This window comes from Spodoptera frugiperda, chromosome 26 (genome assembly GCF_023101765.2).
Source record: "Spodoptera frugiperda isolate SF20-4 chromosome 26, AGI-APGP_CSIRO_Sfru_2.0, whole genome shotgun sequence".
NCBI lineage: Eukaryota > Metazoa > Arthropoda > Insecta > Lepidoptera > Noctuidae > Spodoptera > Spodoptera frugiperda.
In genome coordinates this window covers 2,621,947-2,639,083 of record NC_064237.1, presented here as the reverse complement: position 1 = coordinate 2,639,083, position 17,137 = coordinate 2,621,947, and the positions used below count along the sequence as shown (strand labels likewise).

Here is a 17,137-nt window from a genome sequence, read left to right as displayed (position 1 = left end):
TGTTCACTCTACCATGGAAAAAATGCCACATAATAACATTAATAGCCCGCTGTAAACGCACGAATTCGCCCGATTCTTAAAAACAAAAGACAAAATTGTTGCAAATAAAGTTCTAGATTGTTTTATTTTTGACAGTTCGTCACGCCATCTTTCCCGCCCACCATTTACGATTAAAAAAGAAACAAATAAGTTCATTGACCATTCGAATTTTGAATGTAATTAATTCATTAGCGCGCGAATGTGAATGTTTTGAATATAAATGATAGGTGTTACTGTTGTTTATCTGTGGTATAATTAGAAGAACTCGTTATTGCTGCACAGATTAGTAATTAAATGTAAGTTGTATTTTCTTTTGAGTTTGTCGTTCCGGTGGCTGCCACAGCGATTAGAAGGCAACTCGTTACACCGAAATAGCCTGAAATAGGTGCTAATTACCTCGCAAAAAGCCAAGTATTGTGATCACAAATTAATTACTAGATAATGGCTTGCCGATATGGCTCATGTACACGCGGTTATGCACGATGTTTATGTCTCACCATTCTTGGTACAGCGCGCGTTTTATTCGTTAATTGGTGCTAGTAGTCACAAGTTTAAAAACACTAATTAAAAGAAACAGCATATAGGTACCTCGCTTTATTTAGAACTTACACTTATATTTACAGTCTGTGTGCTTTGGGCTTTGGACTCACCAAATGACGCCATTGTAGCCTAAGGTCCTGTTTTGTTCGTTCACGATATGTTCATATTACAATGACTTTAATAATAACATCATTCATCGCAACAATACGATTAGTTGTTTATCAGCTTAGTGTCACGCCTGAGCTTCCATTCATTTTGGTTTTATTTTAGAGTCCCGTTACGAGAGGTTTGCGATTTTGTGACCCATATCCGAACCGGTAAACAAACTCGTATGTTATTTAAATCAATAATATGTTTTATATCAATAATACTTGGAAACTGGTTTCGTTGTGATCTTAAAGCATATACCTAAGCAAAATCTATCTAGACACACTATTTTCTGTAGGACATTTCGCGTAAGTTAAAAGCTTAGTTTCTATTAGTTACTAAAAATTGTGCACAAAAGTAAGGTTTTTTCCTGCCTTTATTTTACATACGCATCCGAAACAAATTGTGGACAGAACAAGAACTGATGGATTACATACAGAATTTTTAGAAGCGGGAATTCAATTCAGGATCTACGTAGCTACCTACGTTACAGGTCTATTTATTCTCAAAGACCGGTAAACTGGAGTCAATTATTCTGTATAAAAATATATACTTTGTCTCAGCTTCGAGTTGGAGACAGCTTCGAATCAACATATCAAATTGAGCTTAAAACAATCGAACATACATATTGGGACGTAAGTGGTGCACGCTGCACTCGGCACGTAGAACCAAACCACCACCAGACGAGACAGTCGGCACGAAGTCTGTATCGAACCCAATGAAATGTAACATCGATCGATTCGACTCAATGAATCATTCAACAGTTAAAGGAAACTCCACTAACTGTCACTAAATTAAATATAATTAACTTAATTGTCGACGAAAGTGAATTTTTCGTTGGCGATCGCAATAACATTTTGTTCATCTAAGTTTTTAAAATATTTGTGAAAATATTTGCGATCGTATCGTTTCGACTTGGATGCTTTTAGTTTCTTTTTTCATAGAGCCGTCATGCAAGTCTCGATGTCATGCCTAGTTAATTTATGAATAATTAATTATGATAATCTTAACCACACGTTTAGCGGTCGCAGACTCTATAATTTACTTACTGAAAAATAAATCTATTTTGTATTTTTGTACCATGTTCAACATTCATTTTAAAAATAATTAGATATGCTCTAGCGTTTTTATTATTTTCATGTTTTCAAAAATTGCATAGTTAAAGCATACACGTAGTAAATAAGCTCTGAATATACTATAACTTAGTAGGTACTTACAAAACAAAACTTTTTATTTGTTAATGATGAACACTACTGATGATAAAATTAAATACAATTTTTAACCTCACCTAAGTGGATATACCTACGACACCATTAAATAAGAAAAATAGCTGCTTACCAAAGAAAGCGAAATGATTTCATTTTCGTTTCGTTTCACACATTTAGAAATTCTGAATCAAACGTGATTTGATACAGAGTTTTCTCGTTAGCTGAAGGAACCAATACCTTTAAACTATCTATTAACATTCACTGGGGATGACGATGGAGAACAGGTATACCGATCTAGTAAAATACTATTTTTTTACGAGAGATCATGACATTTTTATCTCAATTAAATATCTTTGCTTGGATTAAGAGCGGCTGCGGCATTTTAAGTCGTAAGTGATAGACCGGGATGGCCAGCCTGCCTAAAGCCAATTACATATAAATAAAGTAAATTTAAATGTGCGAGGGCAGCAATTAACATTACGGGACCGGTTGAGTGACCAGTGACCACACGGTATTTATAAAACGCTATTTCCAGAACGTTCTGCGGGACAGGAGGCCAGGAGTGTTACTCACTGACCCAAAGGATACTTTCACTCATACCATCCGAGATTTACTCTCAGGAATGTTATAATTCATACACTAGTCGAACAATAATACACGAAATAAAGCTCCTTTTTTATGAAACAAGCCTGTATACGAGCAGACGGATCACCTGATGGTAAACAATCGCCGCCGCCCATGGACTTTTAGGGGTTAGGAATTTAAGGGTTTTTGGGGAATCGGTGATTGGGAAGATTGGGGCAATTGGGCCTCCGGTAACCTCACTCACACAACGCAAAGGTTTTTTCACGTCGGTTTTCTCTGAGGCCGTCATATCACTCCACAGTCCTTTGTTGATTTGAGCTCAATTTTCACAACCAACCATTGATGAAAATGAAGTGAAAAATAAGAGTGGCTGGAACATATGATTATAATGAAATAACACCTTAATAAGCGTAGTTTCAGAAGGTTATTTCATATTCATTTCACTCACAGGACCAAGCTGCACCTGCCCTTTGGCATTAGGTCGCTTGCGTGTGCGACGCCGGTATTTCGCATTGATGTAATAGCTGTAAAGAATATAGCAGGCGTTGCAATAAATAACCATAAAATAATTCGTGTACTGAGCCATTTATTTATTAAACATAAATTTTTATGTCCGATAATGAAAGATCGGTTATGGAAATCAATGATTTTTAATATGTAAAATTGTGATTGTCGCCTCGGACACACCCTTTACTTGTTTACAAGGTACATGTAGATTACAAAATGTCCATAAATATGTTGTTACAAAAACGGGATCTACAGTTCCTACGTATTTTATTAATCTAAATTAATAACTTCTTCGTGTTATGCCTTTAGGCGTTGTGTTCCTATCTGGACTGGTTAAAAGCCTGCTTAAGTATAGTTCTTTTTCCAGTTCATTAACGATGCATAATAAATATTTTAATGATGTATTGCATGGCTGGTTACAGGAATATTGAATGTTATTGTTTTAAAGAACATGAAAGATAAATGTCTGGGACTAGTTACTACTACAGATTCATGTTGAACTATCGTCTACTCGGTGCCTACATTCTCTGCCAACTATTTTTACGCCTTGCACTGCGTGTGGGTGTCAAGATTGAGTGCTAATTGGTGCCCAGTGGTGCCCTCTGAGCAATAGATGGAATCTTTAGTAAAGAGGTTGTATTGCATTTTTATGCAAATACAACTGGCCGGTAATAAATAACAAGTGCTTTCCGATAACTATTTTTGTCGACGGTGTAGGCGGCTCCGTGACAATTAATGAATGTTAATGAAATCTTTCTCGTGTGCATGAGATAAAATGAGTCAGGTAATTATCTACACGGATCAAATAATAAAAATTAATCTGATTATTTGGATCTTGACAGGTTGTCATCATTAAGAATCATTGATGACTTCAAATTTAAATCTTACTAGACTATTACTGTATTTATTATGTACTACATTTTTGTGTTGCTCATATGTATTAGTCACGATATCATTACAAGATAACACATTTCAGTTACTAGTCTAAAAATAAAATCGTAATTTAAATTGAATTGTAATTTGTGTACAGGAAACATGTCCACTTTACATGGCACCGCTGGTTAACGAACATTTTTTACGTTACCTTACGTTATTGCATTTATAAGAATGTTCTTTCTTTACGACTAAGACAACCGCTAAATAAAATCTTAGTAATAGCCGTGCAATCTCCTTTTATTTCATCTGTAGGATTGCACAGCAAACAAACAAGATATGCGACTTCTTTCCACTTTACTTCTACATGTTTTATCTGCTGGCAATACTTTATTTCACTACTAAATCTTTACAGCTCTTAATTGAATGCGAGGAGAATAACAGGTTTCAGTTTCTTGCGCTTTCTGATTTACACATAACAACTTAACGCTTGGTTTTTGTGTGAAACAGATCAACACATTTTACAATGAATTACTGTCGGTCATTCGTACCTACATACTTGTTGACGTTGTTAGACAGCTCTCAACGCATACATAGATGGTGATACTGATAGCTACATTTCCCTGCAAGTTTTACGGTAACTTATAAGGCCATTACAAGCCATTGTGGAGTCTACAAGTCAATCTTCAGCCGCTGCGATCGACTGTCGTGGGAATGGCAGGCTACAGGATTTAATTTGCCGGAATCTTCAGTCCCTTACATAAATAAGGATCTCATAGTGACAGAATAAAGGTCCCCACTAGAGTTGGTAACAAACTAGGAATTTGCATACGTCTGCGAGTTTTATTCTGAATACAACCTGTATTTGGTTAGTTTGTAAGGGAATACCATCAACATGTCACATGAGTCGGATGTGCAGATGTGCTATATACAAAGGTTAGAAATACTTATTCTTTATATGGGCATTAACTGCTTCGTGTCGAGTGGTTGCTGATTTTAATATCAAGAGGATGCTGTCTGACAGACAACAAAATGGTCGTAGTTTAAGGATATTTTTCTCTATTGAAATACGAAATCAAAGAATTATTTTGTAGTAGATACCTTTTCATTTAATGGTGACTATGGTGCCTGGATACATTGAGTTCTGTGTTTGCTAAACAAAACTGGATAGTTTGCTTTATACACAGCTAATAACACTGCGGGAACCATTATGTTTGGAAATATACGAATGCTGTTTATTTTCTACAACAGTCGTGTAACGTAACTTAATAACTAACATCTTGTTTGAATTACAAAAATATACATGTTTAACTTAGATTCTAATGATGGTAAAGTACTTAAAAAACTAACGAAATAAAACAGGGCTTTATGAATCTGCATCCCCAAAGCTAGCATTCCCAAAACCCAAAAAGCTAAACATAGCTTTAAAAACAAAACAAAGAAAAATAATCAAAACAACCATAGCTCACACAAAAAAAAAAAATAAACAACCCATTTTAATTCTACATTTAAAATAGGAAATGGCGCGTTCCATTCTATTTCTTGTTGGCGGTAAAAGGTGGTAAGATAAATGGTTAATTGACGCCGGCGCCTGTAGGGCACGGGACGGTGGCCCTCTACATGGCTTCACACCTCGTTAGCATCGCACGAATACTGGGGATACCAGGGCCATGCTGGCGATAAATTGCCCTACCTACTAAGAATACGAAAATCACTTTTCTTACTTTTCAATCTTGTTCTGTGTGAAGAACTATAGACAACTATATAGACTAAAGACAAAACTATAGATTAACTATAGACAATACATAAGACTACCACCATTGAGTTAAATGTTGAATTACTCATTCTGACATTAATTAATTTTTACCGCGCTTTTTTCGGTTTGACGCCGTATTGAACACTGAATTGTAAGTCTGTAAGTAGCCTGGTTGACTTTCGAGGTTATCCAGTTTTGTACGGGTGATCCGACGGAATCTATAGGTCTATCTCAAAGACTACCCCAGATGATGTATAGTGAACTATTTTTTTTTATTTCATATTCATTCCTACTAATCTAACTAAATGCAATAAGCACCTAAAAAAGAACAAAACGTGTGTTAAATAATAAAAAACACTTTACAAATACTTCACAAAACGATTTTATTAAACAAAATAATGAATATTTGATAAGTACACATTTGTGAACGTAAATTAATTATGTCGTGTGTAATCTTTGTTAATGATTGCGAATGTTACATCTTTCCGTGATCATTTACCATATTTTAAAATGCGTCGATATTATGCACAGGCGTAAATCACGCGAGCAATGCACGAATTAGAATGACAGATGTGACACAGGGACGTAATTGGGGCAGTAAATAGGGTGCAATGATTTATAAATAAAAAAAGAATATATATTTTGCAGAACATTAAAATTATAAAGTCTTATTGATCGAGGTAGATACTTACCTAATAGAAGTTTTGTACCATGTATTGAGATTTTATTTATATTCAGTATTCTAAATAACAATTTTTTTATAATTGGTTGTTACGCAAATATAATTAGCCCTTCTACTTATCATTTTTGTTAACATTTCATAACATCATTGAAAGATTATCACAAGAAATACATTCTGTATCTATTCTCTTACTTCTGTATCTATAGCTAAAACTAATTAGTTAATTAGTAATCTATGTACAACTGTAACTAGACTAATTACTCGTATCATACATCAGTTATATGACCCTAGTCCGCTCCACTATTATTATTATGCTCTAAATAACTGGTTAATAAGCTAATTGTCAGTCTAGACATAAGCATGCATGTGGACAATTATTGCATGCTAGTCTGTAGTCGGGTAGCGTCGTGCGCGGCCTAAAAACATTGTCTCCGTGAATAAATTCGTGTATGAATTATCATAGTTTTATACAAAAAGATGCAGTAAGGAGAAAAGTTGCATGTCTATGCTATCCTAGTTATTTCAAACTATTCAGAGCATTTTATACGACAAAAAGTTAAGTATAATCGTTGTTTATTTTGTCGCACAAATCACTCAAAGATTTCGTTTGTAACGACATTAATTTTTGTGAAAGGAAATCTAGTTGCTTATTAATATGTCAATTTTATTACTGCGACTTTAACTAATATTCAAATCAGGCAATTATACTTCGTTTGTGACACAGAACATTTTCTTGCACGTACTTGCTGCTAGGGAAGTGTGAAAATAATTATATTTATTGGCCAGTTTAAGTTTGACATAAATTGCGACCGGTTGCGAACCATTTCAATTAATTTTGCTAGTAAACATACCGTTTTAACTCTTTTTATTATTCAACAGTATTACATAAAAGTATTGACTATTTAAAACATAAAATTAATTAAGCATTGAAATGCGTCCCTGGGATCGGGACTTGCAACAAATTAATACAAACAATATTAAAGAGATAAATAAGTTGTTAATAAAATTAAGTTTATAATTATCTGTATACGTATTATTAATTTTAATTTTATGAAGATTCGATGAATATTACATGACTCTTTGCTAGTTATAATTGGTTTACTATGAAACCATGTATGTATGTAGACTAAGGTACCATGAATATTCATGGTACCTTTATAAAATTCATACTTAGATTAGTTAAGCTATATTATGTAGTAAGAGGACAGTAACTATATTAAGATGCGGTCTTACTGGGATGTTGACCGCACTATGCGGTTGAAGTAAAAAATATTTTTTTTTTTTATTAAATTACTCAAAATACTTACTGAGTTATATTTTCTAACCACATGGCTTTGTGTGAGGTAGCACTTTGTTTACAAACTAATGCCTCTCTATGATTTAATACAAACTTTAAGCTTTTGGTTTTACCTCTCTATCCAAGGAAATTGTAAATTCTATATTATCTTCAGACTCATAATTAACAAAAACCTTAAATTTTTTTTTAATTAAGGAAATTGGTAGCCTATATCATCTTCAGATTCCCAATTATTTCGACTCACAAAAATCTTAAAATTATTTTCATAATTAAGTTGTAAGGATCAGGATCCCTAAGGTCAATGTAGGAATCATTTTAAGGATGACCTTCCACAGGATTTAAAAATTAATGCCTGGTACTACAGGGAGCGCGGGATTTTACAATTCGCGTCCCTTCTTAAACGTTGTCAATTGTCGACATTTTAATGCGCCATTTTTAGTCCGTTTTGTTTTTTGTGTCACAGTGTAGAATCACGTTTTGGCATCTCTTCTTTGTACTTGCTTCTTGGGACATCATTGATATACATAAGCCATCTTACTACTTGCATCTAAGACGAGTTATTCTAAAAATACTATAATAACCCAGTTAAGTAAAAGTATTACAGCAGGGACCGTTTCATTAAATTGCCCATTTACTAAACGGCTATCATCTTAATTTATTACTTGACGATTAAATATCGAAATTATAGGCTTTGAGTCGATAAAGAATGCTACTAACTGGGCTTCGTGCCGGGAATTAAATGCAGTTACGATTATGAATAATTACTGTAATACCAACCTCCTCTTTAAATTATCTTTAAACTATTTTCACGCTTAAATAAATTGAGAAAAGCTCTACTAGTTTCGAACGAGTATGAATAAGGGTCCCTCTGTGGCTCGAAACTAGTAGAGCTTTTCTCACTATATTTCATGTACGATATTTTTTGTTAATTTAGGTATTACATTTAGATCTCATGATAGGCATTAAAAGAAAATGTTGATAAAATACAAACGTCGCTTATAATTCGCGTGATAAAATCTTTTTACTCGTAATAAAGTGTAAATAAATACAAATCGGATAAAATATTAATAAAGTTATAAATAAGTGAATAGATGAGTTGAGTAATAAAATAATGAAATGGCGAAATAATCCATGTTTATTTATGTCTGTTTATTCGTATTAATTGACATTTAATATCGTAGGTGGATAAAACATAGGTCGTTTTAATAAATAGGTCTGTATTATGTGAAAATATCACTAACACTGATGATCTTTTTGTCTCTCAGATTCTTTCTTCAACTATTAACCTATATGGCCAAAGGTATGGTGATTTGTTTTACTTTTGGGAAAGAATTAAGACGAGATGGGAAATCTCGAGATTGATGATATGATGGTACTTAGATAATGTTTATTACAACTAATTCCATTCCTCTCATCAAATGCTGATAAAAGTGGTTAATAAAATTCATCACACACACATTGCTTTTATACGTGTAATCATACATGTAATTAGGTACTAACATCGGGTATCTAATAGGGTAAATAATGTAGAGCTTTTTTGATAAGTGTATTGGCATAGTACTTTAGATATACATAAAGGCAAGATGGTAGCGAAAGAGTAATATGCAATATGCAACTCCAATTAAATGAAAGATCAGCATCTAAAGGCGGTGTTACATTAGCAAACCGATCCATATTTCAAAGCTTAAGCCTCTATTATGGCATTCCGTCAAGCTTACTGAAGTGCAGGCGACAATGCATTGCGCAGGCGGCTATCGCAGTGCGTTGACCTCGAGCCGACCCGGGAGTCGAGGTCAAGCGGTCAGCGGTGTTAGGGTCCGCCCACACGCGCTGCCGATAGCCCCCAGGCAGCTACGGGAACACCGATACCGACCTGACTTATGGTGGGAACGATTGTCTGAACGGGACTTTACGCCGCACGTTTAGATCGTAAACACAGATGATAGACCTAAATATTTTTGTGCCATTGTTCAGTTATTGCTATGTAATTAAGTTTTATATCATTCGCTACGTGCGAATTAATAATCTTCCTGACGCCTCTTTTCAGGAAGAAGTTGCTTTATACAGCCAATAAATTAGCTTTGTTGCGTCTATCTATATTACCAATTAACCACTGATGCTTTTACATAGGTCTCGTAAGAAAGTTGTTTACTCCAGTAGCTACATAGTTTTGCATAGTTTGTACATGCGTGTAGGTAATCTCAACTCGGTAAAACTTTATTGCAAATGAGTTGATCTTATAATGTATTCAGATTGGACGTCCGATCGTTATCGAACGCGCTACCGTGCGAACCCGTCTGGACTAGCCTTTATAACAAGCGACAACCGCGTCATTTTCGTCGCAAAAAGATTTTACTTAGAATTATTACTGGCATTGTTTTTTCCTTAATGCTGTAAGCTTTATGGGGAGGAACCGAGGAAACAATGGACGCATACGCATGTAAAGATATGTGTGTGTGTGTGTGCAGGTATTAGGTATACGGGCATTTCTTAGTATGTGGGTTTGGTAAATAAATTGTACAATTCATCCGTAGATGTTTTTATTGGAATTAAAGGTGTGTGTCTAATATAAGTCAGACTAAATAAACACGTACGAACGCCATTTTATTGGCTTTAATTTCAATTATCTATCTACTTGCAATTATGTATCCGTCACGCGAGACGCATGCGCGATGTCATTACGCGTTAGACTTTTATGAGCCTCCGCCTGCGCCTGAGCAAAGATAATGCGTAAATGAAAGGAAGTAATCAATTTTACGAGTGTAGAAAATTAACTGAGATTTTACAGAACTGTTGATATCTTTACGTGCATTTTCTCTTAAACATAAATCAACGATCACGGATATAGAAAAAAAAACTATAAATGAAATTAGTATCCGGCTGAAAGTGAGATCACGTACGGCACTAATATAATATAGCTCTGAATATTTGTTACTTTGCATTGATATTCGTGTTAAGGAGTGTATGGAAGTACTAATAGAGTTTAAATTCCCACGCGATCGGAAAAAGAGGAACCAACCTTTTGCCTGAAATCAGCGACAGAAGCTAGTATACCACGTAACTTCATGACACTAACTGCCGTACTCAAAGTCATTTAATAGTTACTTTCTTTAATAATCATCAAATAATTTCTCTCGCCTTGGGCGAGGCGAGAGGGAATGTCAGACTCTTACTGACTAAAAACCACCCCGTTCCTACTCCTGCTTTTCGATACGCGGTAACCCGCTAAGCAGTCCGCAGCTTAGCAATGGTTTTCGAAACAAAATCGTTACTAAAGAACAATTTAAGTAATCATTAAACGTCTCTGAGTACACCAGTTAAGTTACATTCGTTAAGTGAACGTCATAATGTCTGTATCAGACGCTACAATATTACACACAAACATTGATTATGAACAGTTTTGCCGCGTTACGGCGCGATGCGAGAATTACATGGCTCGCCGTGTTATTTGTGCCTACGCTTCATAATCATGGCGGATTACCAGGTAATACGGGACCGGTATTACCATTATTGGTTAGGAAACGATACTTACATGACCTCTGCGTTATTAGGTCAGGAACGGTAGACGTATGTATGAAGATAGACTCGTTACTCTAGTAAGTTAAAGAAGGGAGTATGGCCAAGTATTATTTTAGTCAGAAGATGACATCTACCTATTTTACACTATCAATACAATAAATTTTGGTTTTTATTGGAGCCATCGAATCAACACCTTCAATTTTCAATCCATCACCAGCGAAACATAAGCCGAGTGGTTTGTTGCATGTGGTGTTTGGTTTACTTTGCACCTCTGCTTTGGTTTACTTTGCATGAGCATTTATTTGCGGGCGGGAGGGTGGTGCTACATACCGCATGCTAAAAATACATCTATAAACGGGATAAAAACAAAAATTCTATTGTATTGTACTTCTATTCTATATATCTACCATTCTTTTTATTCGGTAGCTGTACAATGTCACTTCTTTTATAGTCAAAATGCCTAATTAGACCTATACAATATCACACTCGTATACATAAAAATATTTAAAACCCACAGCCAATTTCAGCCAATCATATCCCCAGTGTAAATGAGACAGAGATATCAATGAGTAAATAAACATAAACAGTTATATATTGCACAGTTATCCAAACGCCAGTCGGATCACGTTTTGTAAGTGGTCCAATGCTCGGATGCGCAAACGCAGTGGATCAGAGCCAAATAGAGCACTGGGTTAGCTGTCTCGTTCAGAGATGGTTAAATAAGATGTAGTGGGAGGATTTGTTAATGTATCCCGTGGTGTTTTGTATTTTTGTGGTCTACATATGGTTATCTATCATCTATCTATAGCTCTATAATAAAGAATTTTAAGAAATTATATATTATAGATAACAGATGTACAATTATTGATGAAGACGTCCGTAAAATGGTTAATGGCAATTATTTATACAATAAATAAATATAGTAACACAACTGATACGATTACTAGACTTTAAGCGATTTATGTTTCGGAGCTGCCGACTACCTAACGTGTTTACCGAAACTCCGGCTGGAAAAGCAGGAGTAGGAACGGGGTAGTTTTTAGCCAGTAAGAGTCTTACACTCCTCTCTTTGTTCCATTTAACCACTTCTCTTGCCTCGCCCAAGGCAAAAGAAGTGGTTAAATGATATTCACTCCTTAAAAAAATGCCATTTATGTTAGCTATTTAGAAAACCAAATTAATTTAGTTAGCCAAGTTTTGTTTAACAGTTACACCAACAATAGTAGCGGCCACTGTTTGTAAACTGAAAGCTAGTTAGCATAAAGATTGTATGAATGTGTGGTTATGGCCATAAACCCACATAGGTTCGTATCTTGGACACAATGTAGGAACGGTTCCCAGAAACAAACACGTTGCTAATGCCGACCACGAGTAGACTCACTAAGTTATTCACTATTCAGTTATGACAAACAGGACGTGAATGTATGGGCTCGGTTAGGTTTGTGGCCCAATGAGCGTAGTTATGAACATCAAGTTCCGCCTAATATCAGTAGTGATTCTACTTGAAATTATTTAAAAGGTAATTGCATCTTGTAATTCCTTTGGTGTTGTGGGTCTGCCTTGGTGACATTTACCATCAGAGTACATGTGTACTCATTTACCACCATCCCTTTAAAACACTAAAGCTTTGCTAACTTCTATTTATATATAATTAGATAATTTCAATACAATGTATTTGTGATGCAATATTTGTCTACACATAAACGCACGGTGCCTACCTCAAGCAAAGCAATAGGACTGTCTTCGTCAACCACAAAATATTATACACTTGGATATTTTAAAACTATAGAGAGTTTCTTTAAATTAAATCCGCGTTTAAAGCAAATGGCATTAGCATAACGTGGGAATATTGGCGGGTGCTATTAAAATACCTAACAAGGAACACAACACAAATTGGTTTTCCGTATCTTTCAAAGAATATTACACTCCTTATAGGCTCATAGGTTCATGAAGATTTGCATTGATTGCTATTGGTTATTGAAAAGTCTCATTAACCATTACAAAAGGTCCTCTCGGAATTCTATTAACTTTTAGCTGTTACAACAAGCTTGGATAATATTATCGCTATTTGATGTGCGAGAGTTCTATGCATACTAGAGAAAATTAATAAGCTTATATTAATATATGGTTACTTTAGTATCAGGTGCTTTTTGGCCTGTTGTCGTAGGTAGCTAAATATGCTACAGGTACGACTTTGTATAATAAGAATCAACTTCCTACAAAACGGTACCTCAAAGACTTATTGTCGATTGAAAATGTAGCATTATGTACAATCTTATAAACGTTGTCATAAACATTTACTACAAAGCAGCACCAATTTCACCACATGAATCAATTCACAGCGTCCTTAAATAATCATTAACATTGTAATGCTATTCATTCGACTGCAAGCGGCCATTAAATGGGAAATGGCTAATAATTCCGCACAAAGTAAAGTTTTCTCACCTGCGCAGTAACTAGCTTATTATAAAAGCTCTCTCAGTGTGCACAGTACCGACAATACCTATGCTAATTGCTTTCGAAATATCAGCCAACAGTAAGACAGGCACACACGAGCCATCCCGGCTTTATTTAACTAGAGAGGTTCCATCTAAAGTGCACAAACAATTCCAAGTCCCCGCACGCTTTTGTCGCAAGAAGCAGCGGAATGTTTGAAGGCGTGCAGCGTTATAAATGGAGAATAATCTATTTTGTCGTAAAACACTTAATAAGTCATAAGGAATTTATGTTTGGTTTTTGTTACCCTTCAAGTACTTGGTTGCGGCCCTTTTGTATTTATTATGCTCTCATCGTAAAGCTGGTGTGGAAATGCGTACGGATAAATATCATAAGCGATCACTGATTCGATAGTATTATTTTTATTTAGCTGCATATTTTGTTACGAAGCCACATAAATAAACAGAAAGTTACCACATTGTTAAGAGACCAATAAAATCATAGCATTAGCATAATCTCTAGAATTCTAGAATTTCTAACTTTCATAATTCTCTGATTCCAGTCTTTTATTCAAATTAAAATAGAAATTAACGTTATGTCTCGTCTTGTTACAGATCACTTGTGTTACTGCTCTCCGTGGCAGCTACCTTCGCGGCGCCGTCACCAGCTTCCAGCGTCAGCGCCGACACCAATATGGACAAGACAGAGCCCTCAACACATGAGCTACTCAGTTCACTCGGCTTGAAGAAGCTGAGGATACCTGCTGCTCACCACAGGAAACGGCTCGCTGAACAAGGAAGGAGGCACGCCACTGGGGACTCAAGGATGTACGTCATCAAACTGCCTCCGAACACGAGCTACTACAGCCACGCGGAGCCAGCCCCGGCCGCCGCGAGGACCCTGCCTCTACAAATGACTAGTAATGGTAAACCCGCTCGCGTCTACCATTGGAACATCCCGGTACTGCAGAAGTTCGCGAAAAACCGGCCACAGGCGAGGTTTGACGATGATATAGTGGACGTCGAGAGCACGCCAACTTGGCCCAAAGCTATTAGTCATCCGAACTCGCTCGACGCCTTAGCGTATTATGTGCCAGCAAAGAAAACCTCGTTCAGAAAATATTTCTCCGGCAATGGCAAACCTAAATCCTTCTACATAATAGAGAAGAATAAGAAATCTGCCGAGTATCATAAATTACTGCCCTAATCGGATTACCTGTACGTTCTCGGTAGATATAAAAGTGAAATTATACCTATACAATCAATTGAGTAAGTCTCACAGTCCATTGCCGACCAAACATCGGATCAAAAACTTATTTATTTTATCCTTCCTTAAATTATCTGTCATCAGTCACGATGTAATCAAAATTTTAATTATACATAATTATGTGAATTCATTGATTTGTTCGTATGGGAGGACTTAAATTATTTATAACTTGTAGTTTTTAAGATGAAATAGAGCTAAGCTCTGCAGTCTCTCTCACTTTCGATGCTGATTCGATTAATCGCGTCTAAATTACCTTTGTCTTATCGTTTCAGCATTTTCAATAGTTTCCATAATAAGTAATTCCACTAAGAAGACAACTAGTTCAAACATATATTTTATATTATACACCTTAGTCACTCGACATAGTTGGTTGAAGTGCTCAATCATCGAATGTGCATTATGTGACATTACATTTAGACGACACTGCACTGTATTGGTTTCACAATACGTGCGATTATCGAGTGTCTGGAAACTGAAAACGTTCTGATGAATTTCCTGGACGCAGAGTCATTTGTAAAACCATTTGGGAGCGCTACCATGGATACTTTAAGTTATTCGATTATCAAACTGTTATCGTTCACAATTCTTGTATTCTTATCATTGTGAGAACTATAAGTGAGTTTGTAATGAGTTAAATGCCCATGGTAGAGCTCCCAATTCCTAATTTATGTAAAACAAATGATAGTTTGGAGGCTATTAGGGTGCTTTCAATCAAAGATGTGCTATATATTATTGCTGGGGATCGTTACATCGTATACTCGATACAAAATTATACAACAACGCATCTTCCTCGCACAGCTATATAGCTTAGTATCAGTGAAAACGGTCACATAGTTTCACAGCTTAACTATTACATCTTGACAGCATAGTTATATAGCACATCTTTGGTGAAAATGCACTCTTTATTATAGCAGTACCCTTAACATATCCCAGTGTATGAGTAGTGTTATCTTGTAAACTGCATTGTATATAAATGGGCCAGCTTCCGCAATCTAGTGTTAGGTAAATAAATAGGTGCTTAGGTATGGTATTAAGACTGCATCACGAATTTAAATTATTATCTAGATTTACGACTCCTGCATTTACTTACAGCTAAGTAGTAATTCACTGTACGATTTATAGCCTGTTCAACAAACAAGTAAGTAAATGACTATGTAATTAAATATACACAGTAATTTGGTGAATAAAATGTGTACTTTGGCACTAATTCCTACATTTAACATTTACATTTGAGCTTTAAGTTTACGTTATTTATATACTCCGTGTGTATTGATGTACCCTTAGTACGAGTTTGCTTAAATAATCGAAACAAGAGTGCGTTCGGCGCTCGATCGATGATTTGCCGTCTTAAATAAATCTACCAATCAGAACGCCGAACGTGCTCTTGTTTCGATTACTTTAAACGTAAAGCATACTCATACTAAGGAAACTGACCGTTATATCAACAAAGAAACTCAATACTAATTCATTCATACTTATAAGTCTCTGCATTTATAAATCTAAGACATTTACGTCCAATTTTAGGAACTATAAACACTAAACATAAAATCACTTGTATGTAAGCCAATGCTAATTCTAGATTTTGCACCTAGTACTATTGTATTGAAGACTATAATTATTATTAATACGTACTAACTAATGATGTAATTAGGCCAAGGCGAAGCCATTGCTTTAACTGTTTAGATTTTTAAGTTGTTATTTTAGATGTAAGCATAATTATTTTGTACAACATACCTACTTAATGTAAAACTAGAACAATAAAATATTTTGATAAATTATTTTGTTGTAGTCTTTATTTAATTAAACTATTGGTTTACTCACGTAAATAATTGTACTGAGAAAAGCTTTACTAGTTTCGAGTCATAGAAGCACTCAGACACGGCGATGCGGCGACCTCGCGCAGTCTACTGTTACATATTCACTGTCACGATAGTTATCATAAAAAATATAGTCCTTATTTACTAAAAACAATAAAGGTCCAAGAGCGATACCTTGTGGAACTCCATAAAAAATATTCTCGTGCGTAAAAGGGATGTGAATGTTCTGGGAATTACGCCGTATTATGTCGTCTGATAGTTCCACACTTCGAGCATTGTAAAACATAATTACACAAACGACAATTCGGGCAATTAACTTCATTCCTCACTTAACACTGAGAGTGGAACCACATTTTCCCACATCCATATTAGTCAGACGTGCAAGCATTTTGTTGTGGACAAAAATCCACTTAAAGGTAAGTTTTTGTATGGAAATGGCAACTTGGTACGCCAAGCGAGAGTTGA

General features: G+C 35.4%; 1 protein-coding gene across 1 annotated transcript in view; it reads left to right on the top strand.

Annotated features, from left to right (window-relative positions):
• The window catches only part of LOC118264731 (uncharacterized), a 44,916-nt gene extending 28,283 nt beyond the window's left edge, over nt 1-16,633 (top strand). The window contains exon 2 of the mRNA XM_035577338.2: nt 14,204-16,633. Coding sequence (XP_035433231.2) covers nt 14,204-14,795 — 592 coding nt within the window. The 3' untranslated portion in view covers nt 14,796-16,633. The remainder of the gene's footprint in view (nt 1-14,203) is intronic.
• Nucleotides 16,634-17,137: the final 504 nt, after the last annotated feature.